Source organism: Poecile atricapillus, chromosome 2, assembly GCF_030490865.1.
Source record: "Poecile atricapillus isolate bPoeAtr1 chromosome 2, bPoeAtr1.hap1, whole genome shotgun sequence".
Lineage (NCBI taxonomy): Eukaryota > Metazoa > Chordata > Aves > Passeriformes > Paridae > Poecile > Poecile atricapillus.
Window position 1 is genome coordinate 76,442,671 of NC_081250.1, and position 25,795 is coordinate 76,468,465.

The 25,795-nt window shown below is 34.2% G+C and overlaps 1 protein-coding gene across 2 annotated transcripts in view; it reads left to right on the plus strand.

The window, feature by feature from the left end:
- Positions 1–25,795, plus strand: part of CDH18 (cadherin 18) — a 168,737-nt gene that overhangs the window by 15,088 nt on the left and 127,854 nt on the right. For both annotated transcript variants that reach the window (XM_058831761.1, XM_058831760.1), the window contains exon 2: positions 19,440–19,734. In XM_058831761.1, coding sequence (XP_058687744.1) covers positions 19,440–19,734 — 295 coding nt within the window. The remainder of the gene's footprint in view (positions 1–19,439; positions 19,735–25,795) is intronic.

Consider the following 25,795-nt stretch of genomic DNA (forward strand, 5'->3'; position numbering starts at 1 on the left):
TTAAAAAACATGTACATGGAATGGCTGTCAGTTTTCCTGGATTTTGTAATCAAAACAGACAAATGTATTTTACATTAGACAGCTGCAGACTTGCTGCCAGTGTCTATTCAAATATGCCTGAAGGCATAAACCAAGAACAACAAAAAAAAAGGGACTTTAACATGCAGCGTTTTACCCTGAAGTGTTCATCACTCCACTGAAGCCTATAATTAACAGGTAGTCATGCAGTATAAAAGGGAGTTCTGCACCTCCCATTTCCTTGTTTTCTTCTTCTTTGTGCAGATTTTGTGCAGAGACAAATATGTATCTCTATTGTATTGTTAATAGAACATAAGGACTAAAGTGTTGGAGATCTACAGCTTTCTATAGAGTAGGCGCAGCATCTCCTGAGATAATTAATAATATCTAATGTAACATTAACGTTATAGAAGCTTATGTGGTTGCACTGAGCTTCTGAGAAAACTGTAGCAAGCCACACTAATGTGACAATAATTTGAATTTCACAGACTGGCTTCTCAGCTGATGTAAATGGCAAATAATTGGATTTTTTTCTCTAAATTGTATTTGATCATTTTGACACATTTATAGGGAATTATATACAATGTAATTGTAGGTTGAAATCTGTGTCCTAGTTGGTGTTTGTTTCATGTGCCCTCTGAAGTCTTTTTGACAGAAGCCAGTTACAAATTTAGTCTGTGAAGATCACCCAGAGGGGAAAACATGACTTGGTTTTGTATAGTATGATGTTTTAAGGAAGCATATGTGGTTATAAGGTGACAAGTAGAATTTGGTTTCTTTTGTGTTAGTCATTGAATAATATCATGTATGGAGCAAAAGTGCATGGGAAATACAGAACAGAGCTTACAGGAGCAAGACAAAGTACAAGTGTAGAGAGACCCAAGTGGCCACTATGCAGTGTCTGTAGAAAGTAATCTCAGATCAGCCAGATTTCATGATGAAATTACAGTGAGCTTTCTTGGCTAAGATATTCCGTCACTTTTTTGAAAGCCTTCTGCTTTGGGTCAATGTTTTAAGTTCTGTCTGTTTTGCAGAAACATAGATGTCTTTAGGCTTTATATTAGTTATATGATGTCTGAATTTTGAAATAGATTAAAATGCTTACCTATGAGAATAAAATGGATGGCTTGTATTTAATATCTATGAAGAACAATTTTTGTAATTCCTTTGAAGTTCCGATATCTGCAGATCACTAAGGTTTATTTTTAATTTCTTCCTTTTCAATTTAAAGCAAAAGAATTGCAAATGTGAGATATTAGAGTTCTGAAAAAAATGAAATTAAAATAATAAAGTTTTGAGCTTCATCATAATCACTATTTATACTTTCCGAGAAGTTCACAGAATCCTGACTAACTTCAGAAAATTTCCTAAGCATTGAAGTGATGCTTTATGGTTTTTGTTAACATTCATCTGACAGTCAGAAGCTAAATTTGGAATTGACTTTTGTTTGATAGGTCCTTGTTATGTGGCAGTAGCAAGATCTGGATGAGGTAATGGATAAAATAATGTGTGTTATTCATACACTGGGAGTTTCAAAGAGTGTAAAGGAATAATTCCCACCCATTCTGCAGGGGTGGGATGCCCAGCAGAGGGCACACTGAGAAGTTTTGTGGCTGGATTAATTGTGCATGTGAAACATACAACAAATAGAAATTGATTAATTCATTAACCACCATGTTTGTTGATTAGGAGAGTTGCAAATGTCTTGATTTATGGCCTTTAATAGTGAACTTAGTTTCCTGACAAGGAGGGAAATTGAGAATGAAAGACATTTGTTCGTACATATTTTTGAACCTCTACATTAGGGAGGAGACATAAGCCCTAGTTCAACTCTGAGTTTAACTATAGGACTGGAAAATTGTGTGTTTTAGGAGGAGAGTTTTTCTTTTCCTCCTTAAACTAAACAGAAATGTGGAACAAGAAGGCCAGTTTCACATTCTATATAGATGCCACTGTTCCTTTTTTGGTTTTCATTCTATCAAAGGTGTCAAGAATATTTTTATGGGTCCGATTCTGACATGACATTTTTACATTGGATCTGAATATTATCTTCTGTAGAGCTACTTTATTTTGTGGATTCATGTCTGAATTTTTGATGCTTACTATTATTATTTCCTCTTTTGTTTTCACAAATGCTCGTCCTGTTGAAATAAGTTAAACTGCCTGTTAGTATCTTTCCTTTTCCTCTGCCTTGAGGATTTATACAGTATTCTGAATGCAGGGTGGCAGTGGAGGGAGATAGCAACTGGAGTTAGGAGGTGGAACAGCAGAGAGCACTGATAAAGGGTACTGCTAAGTCCCTAAGCAGACTTTTAGGTCTCAGACTGCCATGAGGAGCAGTACAGAAGTGCATTCTCTCATAGCTCAGGGCAGCCAGAGCAACACCACATTGATCAATAGTGAGCCATTACACAAGACAGGTAGAAAGAAAAAGGAACAATTATGTGCAGAAGAACTTGACAAGATGGAAATAACAGCCAGAACTGGAAGCATGAGGACTGTGAAAGGAGAGTAAGGCTTCAAATCAGTTTTAGTTGACCCATTTATTTACCGTTGTTACCCACTGCAATTATGATCCTAATTTAAATTACTCTGTCACCTCTCTGAAATCTTTGGATTACCAGAACAATGGAAAGAATTTTTAATTAGATAAGAGTCAGTACTGTTACATTTTCAATAGTATCTTATTAGTTGAGTAGTCCTAATGACTGACATTATCTTTCACAGTTTTAACATTGCCCTTTTACAGAAAGTTAAAAAAAAAATAAAATACTGATTTTAGAGTATTCAGCATGGTACAAATATCCAAGAGCTCTAGATTTTTTTCTTTCTGTTCTGTTTTGTAGCTGTAAAGGGGAAAGAAATTTTTGTCATGATTTGCTTAAATTTGAGAAAATATGAAACTGCTCTAAATGAGAGGAGCACCAAGCATTTAGGGAACTCTGACCACTTTGTTGAAATGATGGGCAGGAGATAAAAGTATACATATAACAAATAAGTACGTAACTATGAGTTCAAATTATGCCATTTTATCTAAAAGTCCCTCTATAACTAAGTGTCACCTCAGTAAAACCATCTGGGTTTTTTTCAGGTGATGAATTTCTTCTGATGACCTTGTATTGTGCTTGAAGTGTGCTTGCAGAGTACAGCAGAATATTGCCCTGTTACATAAATACATATATATGGTTAAGAAAGTGTCCTGGGGTGACTTTATGATACTGGTATCCCCAGTCGTCTGGTTTATGTTATATATTAAGTTCTGCACCTTTAAGACTGGCTCTGAGAGCAAGAGAGGGGGAAGAAGAAGCGCACAGTTTGTGTTAAAGAAAAACATCACTCCCACACATCTCGCTCCTGGACTTTGTTGTCTGCAGCACGGACAGACAGCGGGACAGAGCTTCTCTCTGGTTTTTAGTTAGTTTTAGCTAGCTGAGGCAGAGGAGTTCCCTGGACCTTTGTTTTTTTTCCAATTTTCTTGGATCTGTGCAAGCCTGCTCTGGACTGAACCCCAGGAGCTCACGCCTGTGGCCCACCGGGGCCTGGGCCTCGGCACTTTCCAGCACCGGAGGGACTGATAAGAACCTGAGCGAGCCGTTCACCACATGAAAAGGACTTTTCTTCCTAGATTTGCCATTCCATCGAACAACAAGAGGTTTTATTATTTAATATTACTCAATTTCTGTTAAATAAACAGCTTTTTCCACTTCTCTCCAAGGAATTTTTTTTTTTTCTTTTCCCCGACCAGAAAGTGAGGAGGGGCATTTCCCTGGGGAAATCCCCATTTGGAGTTTTCCTTCCTAATTTGCCCTAAACTAGGACAGAAAGACAAATAATTAACATGTGATAAACTCTCTAATGCTAATATCAGTGCTATGATCACACATTATTTTTGTATGTAAACCCCTTATTCATATGGGACTCACCACAAATACAAATAACTATTTTAAGAAATATAAGAAAATTAATAGATCAATTATTTTCAAGCCTTATACCTCTCTAGAAATTTGTACTAGAAACAACTCACCTTGTTCCTATGCTTGGGTATTTTTGCAGGTTTTGTTTGACTCAAGGAAATATGCTGTGGTAGTATTTCAGCACTCCCGTCTGCAAGATAAATTAAGTGTTGCTGATGTGTAATGAAATAATGATTCCCTGAAAAAAATGGACCTTTTTCTTACCCTTTATAAATGCTACCTTTGAAAGTTAGAGTCTAATTTATTCATAGAGTTGAACCTTTACCTTTCCCTAATCAGGGAAGGATAACAGATTGAAAGGAGATGATTTATACATGAAATAGCCAAAATGCTTACTAAAAATTAGAATGCCACAGAATTTTAGGTCAGGAAGAAACATCAAGAGATCATTCATTCCATAATGATAGTGTGCTATGGGACCAGCTATGACTAAACCTTTTCTAACAGAGTTTTGTCTACTCTGCCTCATTTAATCAGTTCTCTTTTGCATCATCCATTCATTTTTTTTTATTCATTTGATCGTTCATTTTCTCTTATGTTTTCATTTTTGTGTGTGTGTTTGTGGGGATTTTTTGTGGGATTCTGTTGGTGTTTTTCTGCTTTTTGTTTTATTTTGGGGTCATTGTTTGGTGGGTTTTTTTGCTTCTTTTGGGTGGGGTTTTTTTGTGATTTATTTTTTGGTTTGTTTTTTTGTTTATTTGGACTAAGGCAATTGTCAATAAGCCAGAGTTACTTGTATATTAACTACTGAAATGACATTATCAAGTTGAGGATGTTTGAGAGGGATAAGTAGAATCATTGCAAAGTAAAATGAAACAATATCCAGAACAAATCAGATAGAAATTTTTATCTATCTTAGCATGATTTTTAAGTATATAGTCATTATTAGGATATCAGAAAATGTCCCAAGATTCCCTGGTGTGTTATCATTCATGCTGGACATTCCAGGGGCCACTTTTTTTTTCTGGTGCCCCTGAGCCAATGCATCTTTTGCACAGAGAGCTACCACTTCCATACAGAGGCTCCTTGGAGAACTCTTATATAAGAGTGTCAGAAAAAACAGTTATTTTAAATAGTTGGTTAGTAAGGAGTATCTAGTCCAGATTCCCCACTAACTGAAGTTTTGAAATATCACCTCTCTCCTTCTTTCACATGAGTCAGGGGAGCAGAGCTGTGAAAAAATTTGTTCTTCTACCATAAAGAGTAATATTTTTATTGTCACTATTATTAGTGTTGGAGAGGATTGTCCAGAATTGCTATTTTTTATAACCAGACCAGTCTGAAAAAATTTTTGTATCGCTTACTATATATATATTGGAACTGACATTGAAGGCCAGGTGAAAAAATCTTTTGTTAGATGCATTCATATACAGTAAGCTGTGCTTGCTGCTGTCCAGGAGCCAGTGGGAAAAATTCATATTCACTATAAAGAAATTTGCTGATTTAATATCAGGTAGTATTTTGCTTCTATTTTACAGGCCTTCAGTTTTCCCTGGAACAAGTTTTAAGATCAAATGGAACTTGAAAAATAATTTACATGAGAAAGAAAAAAAAATTTAAAACTCACAAGGTGTATGTAGTATAAGTAGTAAAACTGCATAGACAGAGGTAAAGCAACAGCATTGCTTTTGTAAGATACAAATTGAATTAATCAGCAACTAGGTGTACTAATCCCAATAGTGGGCTGTGAAACCACTTTCTGGATTTTTATCATTAATTAAATTATGCTTTCACAAAGCTTCACTTGTCCTTGAGCATTTTCAGAATTTCACAAGCAACTATTGCCCTCACATGCTAATTTGAATAACAGCATGATACTGAAAGCTCCACTTCCAGAGAGGAAATAAATGGCAGCTGAACTCATGCTTTACTGAATGTGTCCTTGGTGAGTTTCTGCAAAGCTGTTATCACAGACATATCATATGCTTTAAGATGATTGCTGGAAGCTTTCTTCTCCATAGTAGAAATTTATGTAGAATTGTGGAAAATTTCTTAATTCCCCATTCCAAAGAAAATTGTGAGTGGAATATTATAAAATACTTGTATTTCAAAGCGGTCTCTCTCAACTTCATTGAGATTGTATGTGTGCTGTATATATAAATATGTGTACACTTGTCTTCAGAGAATTAAATGTGAATATTTTGGTGGGAAGGGGCTGGTTGTGTTTTTAAACTGAAAATGCATTTTTGCCTGCCCATGGAGCCTTTGGATTTATTTAGGAAAGACTGAAACACAGATGGTCCTGAGACAAGAGAGCTCCTTAACTTTGAATTACTTACTTTAATGGAAATTCCAAATTGGCTATCCTAATTCCAAAACAAACAGCTTTAGTTTTGGACTTATATAAGTTTCCATAACTCTCTATTCACTGCAGAGTTTTGTACCCAATCATCCTTCCAAAATTATCCATATCATTCAGAAAAAAATTTAAATGCCAAAGTCTTGTGCTTAAATTTTCATATGTCCTTAGCATGACAGTTTATCAGTGCATTCAGTGTGAATCCTGCTGGAGGTGGCACTGTAGGAACTGCAGTGCATGTGGACCATGTGAACAAGAGTATTACAGGCTAGGATGCATACAAGAACAGAGCGTGAAGAGGGAAAGGGAAGAGGCATGATGGAACTTTTGAAAGATAGAGCAATGAAAGATAGCCCGAGGAGAAGAGATTGATCAGATAAGAATATGATATCTTGGGCTGAGGAGTGGGATTTCCCTCTCTGGAGTGAAGGTTCAATACAACAATCCACCCCCAGTTTATGAAATTTAAAAAAAAAAGGAAAAAAGGTAACTCCACTCTGAAAAATCTGAAGTCTTCAGAAAGCTGCTCTTTTTGATCTCCTGTACCACTGAGGACTCTGCAGCTTGCCTGAGAGCTCACTGCTCCTGCCCTCACCTTACTTACACAGACAGCTGTGTCTGAGGAAGAAATTAATAAAATAATAACCATTTAATGTTTTGAGAATCATCTTATCATTCATGACCTGGTGGGAATTAAAATTTTGGAGACCATACTAGGTATTGCTTAAATAGTATTTTAACTATGTGATGTCCGCAGATGATGTTGGAAGCTGAAGGAACATCATTGGTTGTCTCAATAGACCTCATCTTCAGAATAGGATACATTATCTCTTTTTGTTTATTTTCATGTAATTTGAATCTAAACCTGGGCCTAAAGAGGAAACAACTCTTTTCCTGTATGTAAGCCAAAGGAACCTATGTAATTCAGACCACAGGGTATTTGTATGGATAAGTTCTTAGTATGATATTTTTAAGTGCAACCATTTGATGAATATATAAAAATAAAAATATTTAAAATACAGTAATTTTCCACTTTTTTATGATTTTATGCATTGTACAAAAAGTCAAGCATTAAGTAATGAAAGAAAATGTGGTTTTGAAGCCAATCTCCTACACATTATGACAAGTCATAGAAGACATATGCAGCATTTTTATTATCATTTCTTTTGGAATTAGTTGTGAGCCAGATAGATAAAAAGTTGCTCTAAAGTAAAACTACTTCAGTGCGAGTGTTATAATCTCTAAGGGAAATGTTAAGTGTCTGTTCTTTAGAATGTAGATTTTTTTTTTTTCTCTACAAGTTAGATCAAGTCAGAAATTTATCCCTTTTAGGAAAGATAAAATATACTCATTGGCACTTACAGAGGAACTGTTCTGATGCAATCTTCCTTTTTTTTACTCCTACCGTCATAATTTTTGTGATGTTATATACTTATGTTGTAGTTTGCTCCTCTTGCTTACATGTGAAATTCTCCAATATCTGAATTTGTGTCTGAACAAAAATTGTATTTATATTAACAGAAGAGGGGGGAAGCAGGAGGCATTCCTGGTTTTACCCAGAGTTTTGTTGAGCATGCCTTCAGAGAATGTGATATTTACTACGTTTCCAACATTTGTCTGGGTTTTCTTTAGTTCTTAGAGCGCAACACTGTTTGGGTCAGAAGGAACATATTTCCAGCTGATTGTGTGGTCTTAAAATTACCTTTTGAGGGGGAAAAAAAAGTTTACCTCTTGTCAAAATAAGATTTTTATTTCTGCTGCCTAACCAGTAGTCATCTTTGTTACCCTGACTTCTTGTTTTAGGACTATATAGCACCACTGAACATAGCAACCTGCTAGATCATTCCTTACATGGAATAAAAGGGATTTTAGCAATATGAGTAATATTTACTCACTTTAGGATGACTAAGTGAAAACTTATATTCAGTGGGTGTTTGAAATATCAAGCAATATGTTTTTACTATTTTCATTTTTTTACCCCCCCAATAAAAATATTTTTTGACTTCTCGGTATAAGGTTAGGGAAAAAAAAGACACTGGGAGATCAGAATCATACCCCTGGATCTTCTGCTGGGACATATGTGCACTTCCTCCTAGAATGTTTAAATGTAAAGAAAACAGTCTGTAATGGAAAACGTGTTAATGAGTAAAATATATATCCAAACACTATATGTGCTGTGTACTGATGCTGTCTTGTACTGCTAGCAAGAATGTGTAATAATACATCTATTAATGGTCATTTTAATGGCCTCCCAGAATGAACTATTTTTATATTACTTTCCCTGTCATTTTACACATATTGTTTTATGGAATCACTTGTACCTAACTGTTTCTTGCAGCCAATAGCTTTAGAGATTGTAATCCTATTCTGCCTGAGCATTTTTTGAGAAGGGAGAAGGTGTCAGAGCATCTCTGAAAAGAAAAATCATAAAAACGATCATGTTCATATATTACATATAGATATAATTTATCATGAACATGATAATTTACATCTATATTGATGTATCAGCATACCCGTAAGAAACACTATTGCCTTGAAGTGTGAATAGTATGCTTTTGGCTTATAATATAGTTTGAATACTGGTCCTGGAGAATGATCAAATTTTAACAGATTTCTTTTCATCCCTTACTTTAATAAGTGTTAGCAGTAAAGGAAACATCATGTCTGGGATTCTTTATATATACAGGAAAAGAACATTAGTGCTACCTATTGGAATTAGATAATAGTGAACATGGCATAGTTCTTTCTTAATCAGAAACATAAGGTTTATGTTAAAAATAACATGCAGATTTTATTACTGTTCATTTTAGTAAATCAATAAGCCTCTGACTTGCTTTGTTGAAATGCTTTCTGTTAAATGTTGTCAAAGGGCAACTGGAAGAAAGTAGCTCTCAACTAGATTTTTCTTGCTTTAAATTCAAGATAATTCCATGGTCCAGATATATCTGGTCTACAGAAAAACGAAAACAAGTTTGAGCATGAAACATATGTGACTTTACAATGGACTACAAGGAATATAAGTTGTTTTTTTTTTGTGAGAAAAGTAGAACTTTGAGAAGAAGGTATTATTTCATTATAAAATATCCATTTATCTAAAGCTATGTAAAATAAATTCTTCTGTACACTTTCCATGTTTTTTAACATATGGGAGAATTTTAATGTAAATGTTATTGCATTTACTAGACCAATACTAGAATACCGAATGTTATATGATTTTACATCATGATGTCATTTGCAGATACTTCTTGTACATCCCATTATGGAAAAATATATTACAGCTTCTTTTAAAAACAGACATTTTATGGATTAAACACAGGAATAATGAAATATATTTCAAAAATGTAACGGTGAGTCTCTGTAAATTTGGATGGCTTGGTCTCTTTGGTTGCTATTTCAAAAGTCTAGCATATTTTCTTATTCTCATTGTTAGACTGTGTGTTGTCAGTCACAATGAAGAATGGCAGTTGCCTATGAAAAGATGGAAGTTATCTGTACTGGGCTGAAAAAATATCATGCAGCACTTGCAAGTATACTGTCAGATGAAAAATGCAGCAAAACATTAAACATTACACCAGGCCTCTATATGAGTGCTGTTTCAAAACACTAGTCAGTCATTAATTGTGATGTAAAACTGTTTTATAAACATTTTCAGAAGTTGTGTTTTACTTGTCTTGAAGTTGTACTGAAGTAAATATAAAAAACATGGGGTTTGTTATGCCTTAAAATCAAAAACTTGCATTAGTGGCAGTTCAGGTTTTTATGGACTACAGTGGCTCATGGTAAATCTAGAAAGACAAAAGAAGCAGTAGCACAGTACCACTTTGAAAAAACTGTCCTAATAGGTAAGAATTACAAGATTAAAAAACCTTGAGCTCAGAAATTGTATTTATTCTTGGAAATGCTTGTGTGAAGTAGGGAAATACAAAGAAAATATTCTTAAATTTCCCTGGTTTACATTCATAAAGGTTCCAGAAATTTTTTGTAACGGCCCATAAAAAGCACGATGAAGTTAAGGAAAGTTGTTTGCATTCCTATTCCTGGCATTGGTATGTTTCTAATTTTTTATTCCTACTTGTGAAAGTATAGTCATCTTTGTAACAGTCAGGATCACTTTGCCACTTTGTTATTGCAGTCATTACATGACATATCTGTGGAGAGGGCTGGTGATAAGCTTCTGCTCTGAACATGAACCTTCTGACTTACACAACAAAGATGTTCAAAATAGCAGAGCTGGCATTTTCATTATCAATGGGTTTTGAGGCACAGGTGATCTTTCAAATTTGTGGAGACATTCAATGTGATGTTGAATTTTTTTACTGTGTCATGTAGTACTTTTTATTTCTAGCAAACAGGAAGAGTTCTGCATTAGAGGAAGAAGGAAAGTATCTATAATCAGAAAAAAAAAAATATATTCTCTTATAACAGAGATGCAGAAGAAGGGTGATCAGTTGTGAGAGTTGTAATGGAAACTCTGTGCAGAACCAGGTTTGTTTTTTTTTTACAAAAATAAATTTCAACCAACAAGCAGAAAAGCTGCAGACCACATGAATGAGATTAAATCACATTCCAGATTCAAAAACAGAACATGATTTTAAGGGTTTAATACTGTATAAGCTGTGAATCAATACCCCAATAAATTAATATTTTGATATTCAATGTTATGATACTACTTCCTAATAATTCAAAGGTATATAACAAAGAATCGTAACAAATAAAGTGACCAAAAGAAAAAATCATTTCAATAATGAAAACAAAAATGAAAATTTATTTTACCTGGAAAAATGCATTAATATGCTTTGGTAGGGAGTTCACAAAAATATGGAGATTAAATCCTTTTTAAACAATGATATATGCAGTCCCTGATGGCACATAGTGGTACATTCTTTTCAGTTTCTTCAGAATGAAACAACTTTTTCACCTGAAATAGAAGCCATTGGACAGTAGCTAACCTGTTTTCTTTACACAGTCTTAAAAATTTCTCAGCAAATTGGCTTCAAAGACATCAAACTCAAAAATGTGTGAAAGTTTTTTTGGAAGGATGGGATAAAAGGAAGCTGCTAAATTAATTATCTCTCCTTGATCTTTTCCACATAATATTTTTTTGCTAATCAAACTCTGTAATTGAGTAAGTAATCAGGTCCCTGGCAAAAAAATTTCCTCTAGCTGATTTTACACAGCTCACAAGTACTAAATCAGAAAATCACACATTTATTTTTTCTCTTCACAGTATTTCTTAGGAAGAGCAAAGTAAAAAGAAGTAATTTAGAATACCACATGAGTACACAGCAGAGTTGTTTTCCCAGAGCTTAAAAATTAATGTGCTGTCTTCAAATCTTTCATAGAGTAAACAGTATTAGCTGTAGCACTGTCAAACAAGCAAGCAAACAAATAAATGGTACTTTCAAAAAAAGTTTGAGTACTATTACACTTACAGCTATGTGCTGCAGTGAGCTATTTCTATCACTCTCAGTATCATGAGAAGCTCTGAGCATGGAGATCTCACATAGTACAAAATTCATGGATCAGGATTTCAAAGAAATAATAGCTTTTTCACATATTGAAAAATCCTACATAATCCTTAGGTTGGCATTCCTGTTCAGTAAAAGATACACATCTTTTCTTTTTGGAAGACCCTATTATTTTCCCTTTTTGCCTTCTGTACTGTAAATTGAAAGAAAAAGAAATTTGATTTTCTCTTTGTACACATAAAAAAAATTTGAAAAAAGTGCAATGAGAGTAGCTTCCCCAAACAAGCACCAGAAATGAAGGTCAAAAGCACCTGTAGAAAGTCTGCAGAAACAGTGTGAGGAAACACACTGTTTTTACACATGCTTTTACTCCATCATTGTCACAAATATGCAATGTTTTTCAGTGAAGAATAGCTTTTCACTGCATCAGTGAGTTTCCAAGCCCCGAACTCTCACATCCCTTGGGTCTTTTCAGAGAATATATGCACTTACTGTTTTTCTGACCTTGACCTTTTCAATGTTTTAAGCAAACATCCTTTCCTATGAAAGCAGGCTTACTTGAGCAGGTAATGAAAGTTATGATATTGGTACCTAGGACTGCTTTTAGTATCTTTGAAGCATAATGCATCTGTGGCAGTGTAGCTGAGTGCTGAGGCATTTACAGAGAAAGCAGAGCATCAGTGGTCTAAGTGAGAGGTTTGCAGAACCTGTGCCCAAGAGTAGTTCCATGAACTGAAACAATTTTATTTCCCATTACTGCTCGTACCCATTTATAGGAATGATGAGATTTTTAGAAGTACTTTACGCTGGCATATCACCACCTTATTATGATTTAGTAATACAATCAGAAGCAAAACATTCTTCTTACAATGGAGATGATGTGTGGTCAGGACCTATTTGAGTAGCAGTGTATCATCAAGGCACTTGGATTCAAACTGTCAAATTTATGGCCCTACTGAATGGATATAGGAATCTAAGTTATCATCATGATTACAGATATATTGGTTGTAAAGATTTAGTGTCAGTAATTATTAAGAGGCGCTGAAAACTGAAGACCAAATATGAATTTTTTCATTATTTCTTAGTAATTTGCTTCTGTTCAAGTCTGCGAAACTCTTAAAAACCCCTAAAACCCATATACTATGTAAATCCTACATGCTAGGAAAAAAATAGTTTATACGCCCATCACAACATTTGCCCAAGTAAAATATATCTGAAATGAAAGCTTACTGCTGTGAAAAGAGTTCAGATGAAAACTTCACCAGAGTGTAATTATTTTTCTTCCATAGGGAAGATGTATAGTATGGACACATGGTACACTGAAAGAACAATTTGGCATTCTACTTTTCTTAAAAATATATAGTTATTTTTATTTGAAAAAAAAAAAAAAAAAAAGGACAGTTTTCTATATAATTTTTTTGTGTGTGTGTTTTGGAATATTTTTTTTATTATTATTATTTTTGCTTTTTTTCTTTCATTCCCTGGAGTCCTTTTGTACAGAGAGAAAATAGAAGCTAATGTTGACCACTTGTGGCTGCTTTACTATGCCTGATGTTGTTTCAGGTGTGATTGCTTATGCACCTGCATACTTCTGCCATTACAGTCTTCCTAATGGCTGCAGCAAAAGAACAGACTTCAGAGAAGCCGCTTGCAAGCAAAAACATCTTGCAAGAACAGATGTTTGTGTGCTATAGTGTTATATTGTGGAGTTAATACTGTTTCAGTTGTGTTTTTCCTGGATGATTGCAATCCAATTATTTTTCTTCTATCTCAGAAAACTCATTCAGCAGATGGGGGAAATTGCGGTTTTCTATTTTCTTCCTCTGTTTGACAAGGATGTGGAATAACTTCTTGTCAATTTGTGGACACTGCTATGGATAGTACAGTTATCTCCTGGGCTAATGATTCCCTCTGAAAATTCCATCAAAATGTGTGACATTGCCCAGAGCAGTGTCTTCCATTTAAATAGATATTATAGCTCACACCAAGGGAAGCAAGTCAGCAGCAAATCTGATGATGTTTTTACTGCATAGACACAATGAACATTTCAGTAGTGTCAGCTAGACTCTGCTTCTTTCTGTATGTGCCATCAAGAAAAATTTTAAATGCAGCTTTTGCAACTAATAAGTTACTGTAACATTTCTGTTAAATTGTTTTGCATACATAAATATCGAAGGAAGTCAGTATGATTGCAGTTCTTATTAGAGGGAAGATGAAAGTATTTTTACTCAGTGTTTTAGTGCTCTACTATTAATTCTTTATATTTCTCCATCTTGATGTTTTAGTGAGGCAATAAACCATTCCATGTAACAAAAGCTAAGTAACTTAATACATTCCTCTGTTTTGCTAAAGGTCATAGATCATGCTGTTTGGGCATAATTTTGTCATTCCTCTGGGCACAGCACTCATTGGTAGACTTTACTGCCGTAGTGTTGTGCTAAGGCCCTCTTGTCAAATTAAACTGATTGACAGTGACATCAAATTAAGAAGGGGAGATTCTGCTGCTTTCCTTGAAAGAATGTGGTGCTGTCTGAACAGAACACAATATTTATGCAAGACATAATGGTAGTGTCACTACCATAACTCAGGTTTTGCTTATAGAATCCTGCACAAATTTATTTTTATTATTCTTCAACACTAATTTTTAATTATCTGCAGTTATTTTAAAATACTTTCCATTTCTACTCTGATTAAATTCATTAGGTTAGTGCAACAGTTCCTGAGTTTTTCAAATCAGCCTTGGATTTTAATTTTTTTTCATATAAGGCAGTCTCTTCATTATATTTTTGTTGCTGGAACAAGATGTATCCAGATCATATATCAAGAATTTATTGTTAGTCCAATTAAAAATACTGTAAAAATCATAAGCCGTCCACTTAAAATGCCACCCACACAACACTCCAAGAATGCAGACTTTTCAACAAAAGCAAACAGGAGGAAGTAGACATGCAGTTAAATCACTAACAGACAACTCTTCGACTTTACAATTGCCCCTCATATCCAGGCTTTTTTATTTTCTGGTCATGCATGGTTTCCTGGTTGCAGCTTGTTTTCCTGAGGCAAGTGCAGGGGAGCATGGTGATCACTGTGAGTAGTTAACACTCCGAATTCCCAGTAGAAGTAGGATGTTGGCTTTCTTAATTTTTGGATTGGTTTTTTAGTACTTATTGGTATGTATTCTTTCCCGTTGGGCCTCTTTCCTATTGTCCAGTAGTTTCTGTCTATTTGTCAGATTGCTTGACAAGCAGGTATGTTTAAATATTTGGAGGTATGAAGTGTCTAAGCATCAGCTAAAACAATGCAGATGTACGAAGTGATTGGTAGTGAATAAGGCCAGTAATTAAGCAGCAGCCACCTGGTATTTGTGGCTGTGATTAGGCTTTAGCCACTAGATCGTTTTTCAGTTACAAGCAGTAACAATGCTGTACTAGGTGGGCAATTAGCCTTCAATCTGTAAATTCATTTTACAGCACTTAATATGCTAGTGCATCAAAAAAAGTATTTAAAGATTCATAGTATCAAAATTAATATAAGAATATAAAGGAAACTCATTAACTGAAATATTTGCAAGTATCTGCAAATCATAGCTTTGATTAATGTAGCCCTTCTGCAATTTCTGCAAGAATTCTAAAAGAAAATGAGCTTTTAAATGGACTGATGGAAGAAAAACATTGAAGCCTTAGTAAAGGAGGTTACTGTTCTGCAAAATCAGTCATACATTGCTAATATGGGCTAGTTAAAGATTGAGGAACCATCAGAAATCTTCCTGGATGCAACTTGTCATTAAATATGTCAAGAAGTGTCAGCCACTGGGAGTGGCAAAGGGGATATTCCAGATATATTACCTTTCGCTATTATTTTCAGCTTCTTCTTTCCCTAAAAGTAATGAGAGAAATAAAGACAGGAATTATGACCAAAGGGGAAGAAAATTGAATGCTTTCTGGTGGCTTCTGTTTATGGACAGATTCAGAATGTTAAACAGATATATTCTTCTTGGAAGCATAACCAAACCAGCTGTAATGTTTGCAGAAGGCAGCCCATCACTTAGAATAGAGTCCTTATTTCCACAGGGAATTCAGAAGCCTGCACTGACTGCAGTTTGGAGAATTGGAGATGTTGTTGTCAGAGATCAGCAGAGTGAGGAAGCTCCCTGGGACAGGAACACTGGAGACTCCCCAAAGTGGGTCATGACTGGGACACACCCTTTCTAGGGATCTGGTTTGAGGTCACTTCCCCAGGTCACACGAGTTAGGTCTGAACAAAACATGGGTTGGCTTGCATTTGCATTACTTAGTGACATTCTCCTCTGTGTCAAATTAATCTGAAATCAATCTCAGTCCTAAACAGACAGAAAGGCCACTATTGTCCAGCTAGATTTTGCTCCGTCAATATATTTTAGAAACTATTAGAGGCAGTGCTGCAGAAATACACTCTCCCAAACCATGTATTTGTGACATAAGAGGTGTATTACACTTATTCTAATTGGAAAAGCTTTTGTGGTGTAAACTTTTTGTGGAGACAGTTTCTTAGTGCAGAGAGAAAAGAGAGAAGTGCACCATGCTTGGGGACATAAATCTCTCGTTAATCTAGTAAACATTGTCTTAAGTAGGGATTCCCAGGGGCTCTCTCAGCACAACACATATTGCAAATAAGCATTTGAGAGAAGCATTGATATTTTTCTACTTGGACCAATTTGTACTAAGATGGAAGAATTAAAGAAGACAAACAGTTCTTTAATCTTTACTTTGCAGGAAAACTGAAATATAAACCACTGACAAAGAAAATGGCATTTGCTATGCAAAATTGTCCTCTGTGAGATTAAAATTCAGTATTAGAAGTTAAAAGGCATAAATCAAAGTGTTATATTTCAAACAATATAAGACATATCTGGAAGTAAGGAAGCAGGAACTTCTTTTAGCTTTTACTTCTTTTTAGTTGTTTCCTTACAACTGCAGTTTAAAAGACCCAGTTGTAATAGAAAGCTTTCAGTGATTATTTATATGCAGATAGTTTTCTTCTGATGATATTCTTGCCTGTTTTTTTCAGTTGAGGCTTATTGGGTAACACAATGTTTAGCAGGAATAACATATAATCTGTTGACCATGAAATCAGCTGAGTATCTTTTGTGTTTCTTAACTTTTCTTAGTTTTTAATGTAAAAAAAACCTCTGTAAAATTTTAATGTAGAAACCCTCAAAATACATCTGTACTTTCTTCACTGATGAAAAGTACAAAGAGTGATTTCTTCACAATAAAAAAATAACTAATGTTACTAATCTTCTAAATGGTCCATGCATTTCATGCCATCACAATGAATTTGTCAATGTGGCTTTCTGCAGTATGGTATTGGAACGGCATGTGTATGTTGATATTTGGTTTTGGAGAACCTTAATTTTTATATTCTATGGCAGTTCCTTATTCTGTGTATTTCTTACCTAACAATTTTTTAATTGACTCACATGTTCATAATTCCACTTATAGATGCAATGATTTTTGCTGGGATCTCTATTTGGTATACCTGAATCTGATTTTACATATACAACCATAAAGGTAAAAGGAGAGAAATATGATGGAAATCCTTTTGGTCTTTTTCAGTTTGAATTAGTTTTGAGCTTCTTATAGCATCATAAATTCATGTAATTTGTCATTTTGCTGATACCATTTGCAAACACTAGCACTGAGGACTCATTGCAAAATAAAATAAATCAAATAATTTCATCTACAATTCTAATTTTTTTTGAAAAATTAAAGTAACAGTAAACCTATGCTAGAATACCAGAATACCCATTACTCTTGTTTTTAGGAATAAATCACTCAAATAACATTTAGATTTTGTAGGAAGTTTGGATTCTTGGTGTTTTACACAGAGTGAATTATTTCTTAGTTAATAAAGTACAGTATTATTCTAAGGATAGGAAGCAATTAATTTTGCCAATGACTAGTGCAAACGATGTGTAAGACTGTTCTGCTGCCCCATAAAGACATGCCAAACAGACCCCTTTTTCTACTTCTTTCTTTCTTTGATTAAGAAAAAAAAAGGGGGGGGGCACAGTAATGACCCAGTTTTTGGTTATTAAGTCTGATCTTCATGTGACTCAGATGAGTATATAGTGCATTGACTGAAGTTGTGCTAAAAATTTATATCAGTTGGAAAACTTTTAAAATTTATTAAGTTTCCTCCTTCCAAGCCCCCCTACCATACAAGATATAAATTCTGTGCAACACCATAATTTAATGAATTTAGTAGAAAAGATGAAAAATCTTCTCAAGCACTATATGCTTACTCCTTTTACAAATAACCAGGAAGGTAGTTTTAAAGGCAAGACAAAGACCCAGAAAAAAAAAAAAGATTCACCTAGTGTGTGAGAAAATATCATCACCTCTGTATCTTGTGTTTTAGGTTAAAAAAAAATGTTTTCTGCCATACAAGTCTTATTTTCTCTTTATTAAACCCTCTATGGTTTTTGAACTGAGAACAAAAACAGGAAAGTAACACCTTGCATCCTATGAATTAAAAATAATATCTGTCATTCATTTCTCCTTTGCTCAGATTCTGTGTCAAAATTTGGTGATGACACACTGCAGATATTGAAAAATATTCAGGGCAGTAGGATAAGGATAAAAATTAATGTCTTCTTAAAATAAGAAAGTTTTCCTTCTGATTTCACATCACAATACCTGAGGCTGTTCATTTCTGCATTATCACTTCGTTCTTATTGTGCTCCTCAAAAAATACATTATGCTCTCAAAGTTGTTTCAAAGAAAAAAAAAGAAAATGCTTGAAACTTCTCAGTTTATATAAAAATCACTCTTCTCAAAGAACACATGTTCATTTCTATTCTAAACAAGCAATTCTTTAAAGTCAGGTTAGGAACATTGAGGCAGTGGGAAGCCATTTCATGTCATTTTTTAACATACCAATCTACTTACTGGGTTTTCCTTCCCCCCGCCACTCCCCCAGTAAATTAAAATTTGACTGTAATAAAGGAAGGGTACAATATATTTAATGTATATTTCATAGCACAGGGTGTTATGAACAATGAAAATGCTGAAAGTCTCTTTCAAACTTTCAACATTTAACTATAAATAATTTAAATACAAGCAAGTTAGATAAGTTTCTAGCTAAAAATAAACAAACAAAATCCAAAGAAAATGCCTGTGTTTTGTTGTGGGATAGAGTAATCCTGGACAGACATCTGCCACTGGCACAGTGTGCAGTTTCCTTTCACAGTTAATGATGTTTCCTTTGGGTCCACTGAGGAAAATGTTGGTGGAACGGAATTGCTATCATTGCAGTGGACAATCCTCAGTAGGAATGCATCCAGTTTAGTGGTTAGAACAGAGTTTCAAGCAATGAGTGCTGTAAAATCACTACTAGAAGGACTAAAACCAAAACCAAACAAAATCAACACAGTTACTAGAATATTCTTGACTTAGGGAAGTTTTCTAGAACAGATGCATAACCCAAGAAATCCCAGTTTAAGAAATTAACTAGGCTGGGTGGAAAATTACCTTGAACAAAATGACTGAGTTGCCAGAAAGAGCATATGAGGAATTATGGCAGGAATTGGGAAGGATGAAAACAAAATAGAGGGGTGCTAACAGTAATGTTATAATTTTTGTGACCTTTAATGAATTTTTTAATTAATTTTATATGATTTTATGTGTTTTTATTCTACAGCTGCATTCCAATTCTGACAAAGGCGATGGATCAGTCAAATACATCCTTACTGGAGAAGGGGCAGGGACTATATTTATTATTGATGACACAACTGGAGACATCCATTCAACCAAAAGCTTAGATCGAGAGCAGAAGACACACTATGTACTTCATGCCCAAGCTATTGATAGACGGACAAACAAGCCACTTGAGCCTGAATCTGAGTTCATTATCAAAGTGCAGGATATCAACGACAATGCACCAAAATTTACAGATGGACCGTATATTGTTACTGTGCCAGAGATGTCTGAAATGGGTAAGGAAAACAAACTGCTATTCAACAATCTTTTAACAAGTGCAAATGCCACATACTGTTTGTCAAAATTATCATCACATCATTGAGTGTATGTTAAATATATTTGAGTTAAGAAGAGATAAGAACAAGACATGATAGAAGAAGACGTTACTTGTGACATTCATAGTAAGAAAACAGTATGCACACACCCATACTGGTTGTAAGAGGAGAGTCACTCTTAAGCTTGAATTCTTTAATATACATTCTTTGGCAAATTGTAGTTCCCATTCTAGAAGCAAGATGTATAAATATATCCTCATTCAGCTGTACACTTCATGGCATTCTCTTAATGCCTGCATGTGCAGTCTATGCAATTCACAGAATAAAACACAAAGGAACAGTAGTTTCCTAGATTATTTTAGACATGTTTATTAATGAAGTTTCTTATAAAGTGAAGTTCAAAAAGGTACCAATCTTTAGTTTTCCTTGTGACATAGTTCAGATATTCTTATTCATTGAGGTAATACATTATGCAATCTGTTTATTTAATACTTCTCTGGTCCTGAATTAGTTTATAATTTTCCTCTAATAGAATTGCCAGCAGAATTTTTTACAAGGACAAAAGTGCAGTATTTCTGTGAGTAATATCATAAGTCCAAGACAATGCAAACAATACATGTTTATGTGAATTACTACAGTGAGTGCATAGAGCTTCCAGTAAGAATATTGTGTCTCTGTACAAAACATCTTCAGCTGTCTTTGATAATTCACTGTGGCACAAAGTTTTACGATTGGAGTTGCTGTTCATTTCAGCGTCATCTAAGCTTTTATCTCAGTTATCTCCCATTACACCACAGGCTGTCTTAATGAGTAATTCATTTCCTTTACCAACTGTTTCCAAAAACGTGTAACTCCATCTTTCTTTGGTTTTGTCTTTAATGGAAACAATTTTAATTGATTATTTCCTTCACTGTTAGAGGCATTTTATTTTCTGCATAGGAAGAAAGATAGTGGATGAGAGATCAATATTACCTTCAAAATCAAAAGTAGCTAATGTAATGATTTTTATTTGTTTTGTATTTATGAAAGTTTTAATTTTTTTTCATCTTCTCAATATTGAGAACTCTTACATAAATGTTAGTCCTAATTCTCCAGTAATCAGAATCTAGTGTTACTACTCAGCTACATCATACATGTTACTGTTTTCCAGAAATTGATTTGAGTCGTCTGGGATGATGTTTTGTGTTGTAAAACACAGTCGATCATGGTAAACTAATGAAGTTTTACTGGTTAAATAGAAAATTGATGCTTATGTTTTATAAATCAAACACTTTACTGGTTGTACTTGAGGCAAATCATTAAAATATCTATTCCACAAAGCTTTTTTGTTGTGTGAATAAATCTGAATTTTCATATCCTATCATACTGACATTCTGTTGTAGGTATACATTATATTTTCATTACAAATTTATTATCTCTATTTTCTTTTTTCTCCTATTTATTTGTTTGTATTTATTGCATTCTGAAAACATTTTTATTGTCTTCAATCTCAGGAAGACTAGTTCTATTACTGCTTCCACAGGATACATTCTTTGTGTCAAATGATGGAGATATCTCTGTCACTTTTATTAGTTCTATAATTAGCACAGTTTTTTGACATTTAGCTGTGGAGTCTATACCTAACTGAACTTGTTAATGTTTTTCTGTGAATTTCTAAGGAAGCCGCACTTGGAATATTTCTTCTGATTTTTACATAATCATTTAAAGATCTTTCACAGTTACTGTCTCTCTGCAACAGTTCCCATGTTAAGTGGCATTAGTTTTGATCGCCATTATTTTGCTTAGGTTCAGCAGCAGGTTCTTGTTTGTCTCCTCAAGATCCTAGCTGGTATTTTCCCCACAAATTGAACTTAATCTAGTTGTAAAAGCTCTAGGACTTTTATGGCTATTCTTTTTTTCAAGTCACTGACAAGTAAGTACAGAAAAGTTTTGTTTATTTTTTTGGCAAATATTAGATCACAGTTTTCACTGCAACATAAAATAAACATACTATTTATGCTTTATCTACTATTCTGGGAGAGATGAAAGAAAATGTCTATTCAGTGCCTTCAATGAAATTTTTCCCTAAAATTTGTCTCAAGAACCAAGATTTATATCTGAAATTATTTCTTCTGTACTTTAAAAAACTCAGTTACATTGTGATCTCTGTGGTCTGTTTTAAGGTTTATGAAAGTCATCTTTATGTAAATTAAAATAAAATAAGAATATTTTCCAATCAGTAAAAGACTTCTATATGTGTTAACTGCAAAATGAGTGAAACACTCCATGTTAACTTTTTACTGCTGAGGTCATTTAGAGGTGAGACTAGATAACCTCTCGGTGTCCCTTCCAACCCTAACCATTCTGTGATTTTCTGATAAGAAGATTATTCCCAATAAATTCTACTTAAGAAATTACTAGGCACAGTTGATGCTTCTGAACTTCTTTTGAGAGTATTTCCATGTGAGGTAGTCATAATTTCAGATAATCTGGAAGACAATGCTGTTCATAAATATGAGTTTTATTAGAAGTGCCTATTTAACTTCCTGTGTTGTGAAACTAAATCATATTTTGTTGACTTGTTAGTGTTTTCTAACAGTACTAACAATTACCTTAGTTAGGCAGAGAATCCCTGTGTTTATTAAACTTTATCTTTTTATCATTTATTTTAAGTTTTCATTCAATGTTGATCCATTTGAGATTTAATAGTACAGACAACAATGAAAAGTCATGCATAAAAATTTGCATTCTCAACAGACATATTTTATGGAACTGCCTCATTAAACATTAAAAATTTGTCTTCAGAGAGACAAGCTGCAATATTCCCTTTCAGCTTTTTTTTGAGATATAACTTCACAAAATTTTTCTTGCAAACTGCTCTTTAAAAAATAGAGAAAAAACAGAATAATTTTTAAATAAAAACACAATTTAGTTCCCCAATTGAATATTTTTTTTACACCAGAAAAAAAGACAAAGCTTCTAAAGTGATGTTCAGTGCATACAGACATGTTTTGCAGCTCTTTATAAAGCATTAACTAAGAAAACAGAATGCCCCAAATGTAATCTGAAATGTAGTGGGAAAGCATATGAAATGGTAGTTGAATAAGCGGAGACTTCAGTTGGGGGGGAAAAGTATTTTATTGTCTAACTGGAGTGACATAATTCTTTCCTAGGAAAACTGAGTTTTTCTTGGCAGGAACTTTCACAGTAAGCTAGTAAAGAAAGAATGGAAGGTATGGGTCTGATGTTCATATCTCTGTTGTGGTGTTAGAGAAATTAGACCCTAATCTTTTGTAGCTGATTACTTTTTTTTTTTTTCAAACTTCTTAACATTTAATCTAGCAAGAAAACAGTACTGTGTAAATCTCCATCAAAATCTTCATTACACCTAGCAGGACAACAAAAAATGATGCTGCATCTAAATGATACAAATATATCCCAAACTGTGATTTGCCTGTTGTGCAGATAAACGTGAATGATGCTAGCTTTCAAAGGACTAATTGGAAGGTAAAAGTACCCTCTTTGCCTCTTTTTTTTGCAAGGCATTCTAATCTGCAGCTTTCACAAGCTGCATTTCCTTGGTGCTCAGGAAAGCAGGCAAGAGTCAGGTAAAAGGCTGGTATGGGGATAGCTTATAAAATGCTGAACATGCTTGTGTGAAACAGTGAAGAACTTAAGATTCTGAAGCTTAACTTCATATGAAGCTAAACTCTTATTCCACTGAATGAGAGTTCGAGATGTGGGGTGGGAGGTTGAGTTAAAATTTCTGATTCTAAGGGTTCTTTTAGGTAGGAAGAGAACACTTTACCACTATTCAGTACTAGATTGCTATTATCAGGTGTTTCTTGGGAGAGAGATACAGTTGCATTAGAAAATCACTATGACAAATTTTAGGATACAATGGCATTCCATTCATTCTAAAATGACCTGTCAGCTGCTTTGTGAGATGCTGCCTTTCACTGGTTGTGTTTCTTTTCTCTCACATCAATGAGTTATACAAGCACTAAGATACTTTTAAAATAAGGAGAGAAGAAAGTCTTCAAAGAAGGAGAGTAGTATGAAATCTATGAATATTTCTGATATTTTCTTCTGAAATAGCCAAAATATGTTTATCGAGTTCAAGACATATCTTGATAACCTTGAATTCTGGGGGAAAGTGCAATTGGAAACTCATGCAGCTGGTAACTGTTTTCCCAGAAAAAGGAAAAACTACAGAAAAAAGTTGCTCAGCATTCTGGATAGTAAACTCTGGTAGGTGACTGACTATACTAATTGAATGGATATGTTTTTGTTTTACACAACTAGAAAGTAAAATGAAATCGTTGTTCATCTATAACCTATAAATCTTCAGTGATTCCACAAGGTTGAACCATACAAGTTCCTCTCAAGCTAGGAATTATTTACAAACTGGGCTACAGAAATATATCATTATAGCATTTCAGTGTCATAGACTAGCAGGGGGAAATGTATGTTCCTGGAAGTGATCTCTTATTCTGTGTTTAGATAGCAAATAAATAGGGCTGAACTTATTCCTAGAACATTTTAAGAAAATCATACACAAGCTTTAATTCACATTTGTTTACCTTTCAACATGAACACTAATACAGTAGTTTAGTTACTTTTAACATCAATATCTGAATAATTATGAACATACATCTAGCTCTAGCTTGATTTTATTACAATATTTAGTTTCAAAGTCATCCAGGTATCCTTATACTTGGTTTGTTAGTATATTTACCTATGAGATTGTATACACCTGAGCTTTTTGGAGACCAGAAGTCACTGTATTTAAGTATGCAGACATATTTGCATACAGTTTTACTAAGTCTCCAGTAGAGATAGAAACAGCAGCTCTTGGTGTGCAAGTTATTGTGGTACAAATTAGTGAAAAGTTTCTCAAAGAGGGTAGAAACCAAATCTGTGAAGGATTACATGCTTAGTTTGCTGGACCTGCAGTGAGACTCCATGACTTTACATAATTCTAATTCAAGTGTACACTGAGAATGTGCACATTAACAAATGTTTCTGTGAAATAGAAATTGATCTAAGAGGCTGAATAACTGGAACTGAGAAACTGATGTCCATGCCATATGTATTTGTGAAATCTTATTTTAGATTAGCTCTTGCCTGGTCTCTGAGACTACGTACCTATTAGCAGTAAGAATAAATCTGATGTGCTGCTAAAGCACATCTCCTGGTTTAGCTTCATCTGAAGAAATCTAGTTACCATGCTCCAAAATGGTTCTATAAGGCAAATCAAAGTGCAACAAGTGAAGGAGATCAAGGGTTTCAATTAAAAGACATACTTCTCCTCTCTACTAAATGTGAAATTGAACACCCCAGAGTGGATGCAATACTTCAGTGGTTAATTTAGATGAGAATCTGCTTTCAGATGCAGATTTATGTGAGAGCAGCCTGTTCTGTTATTGTTACGGTATTTTAATGCTGAACCAAGGAGCCTGTAGAAAGCTGCATCTGCATAAAGATAAACAAATATAGTGAAGTCTGAGCCTTTATTAAATTGCAATCTTACACTTACTGATTTCTTATGGGAAGTGTTTGCAAGTGATAGCAAAGATTCATCATTACATGCCTTGAAAAATACACTAAAATAAAAAAATCACTAGTCTCCATTCTGTCTGTGCAGCACTTAGGCATTTTATTTTCTCAAAAGGTTGCTCATAACTTATCCCACCTAGTGATGTGCTAGAAACTTTTATTTTATTCTTCTAGTTGTTTTTACTACTAGCATAAAAATAATTGTCTTTTGAACTTATCTTTCTAATTTGCATCCCCAACAAGGTTCTGGTAGTTATTTCCAGATCTTTGATGCCTTCCAATAGCTAGATTTTTTTATTCATTTAGCAACTTCTGTTCATTTGGGAGCATTTATACGTGTTATTTTTTTATACTTCAACATTAATTTGTATTGTGGATGAAGATAATCCTGAAGTCCATAAATCTGTGTTATTTAGAAGTCAATATCCAAGCTTACAATCTGTGTGTGTGAACATATATAAATATGCATGCTATATAGTTACTA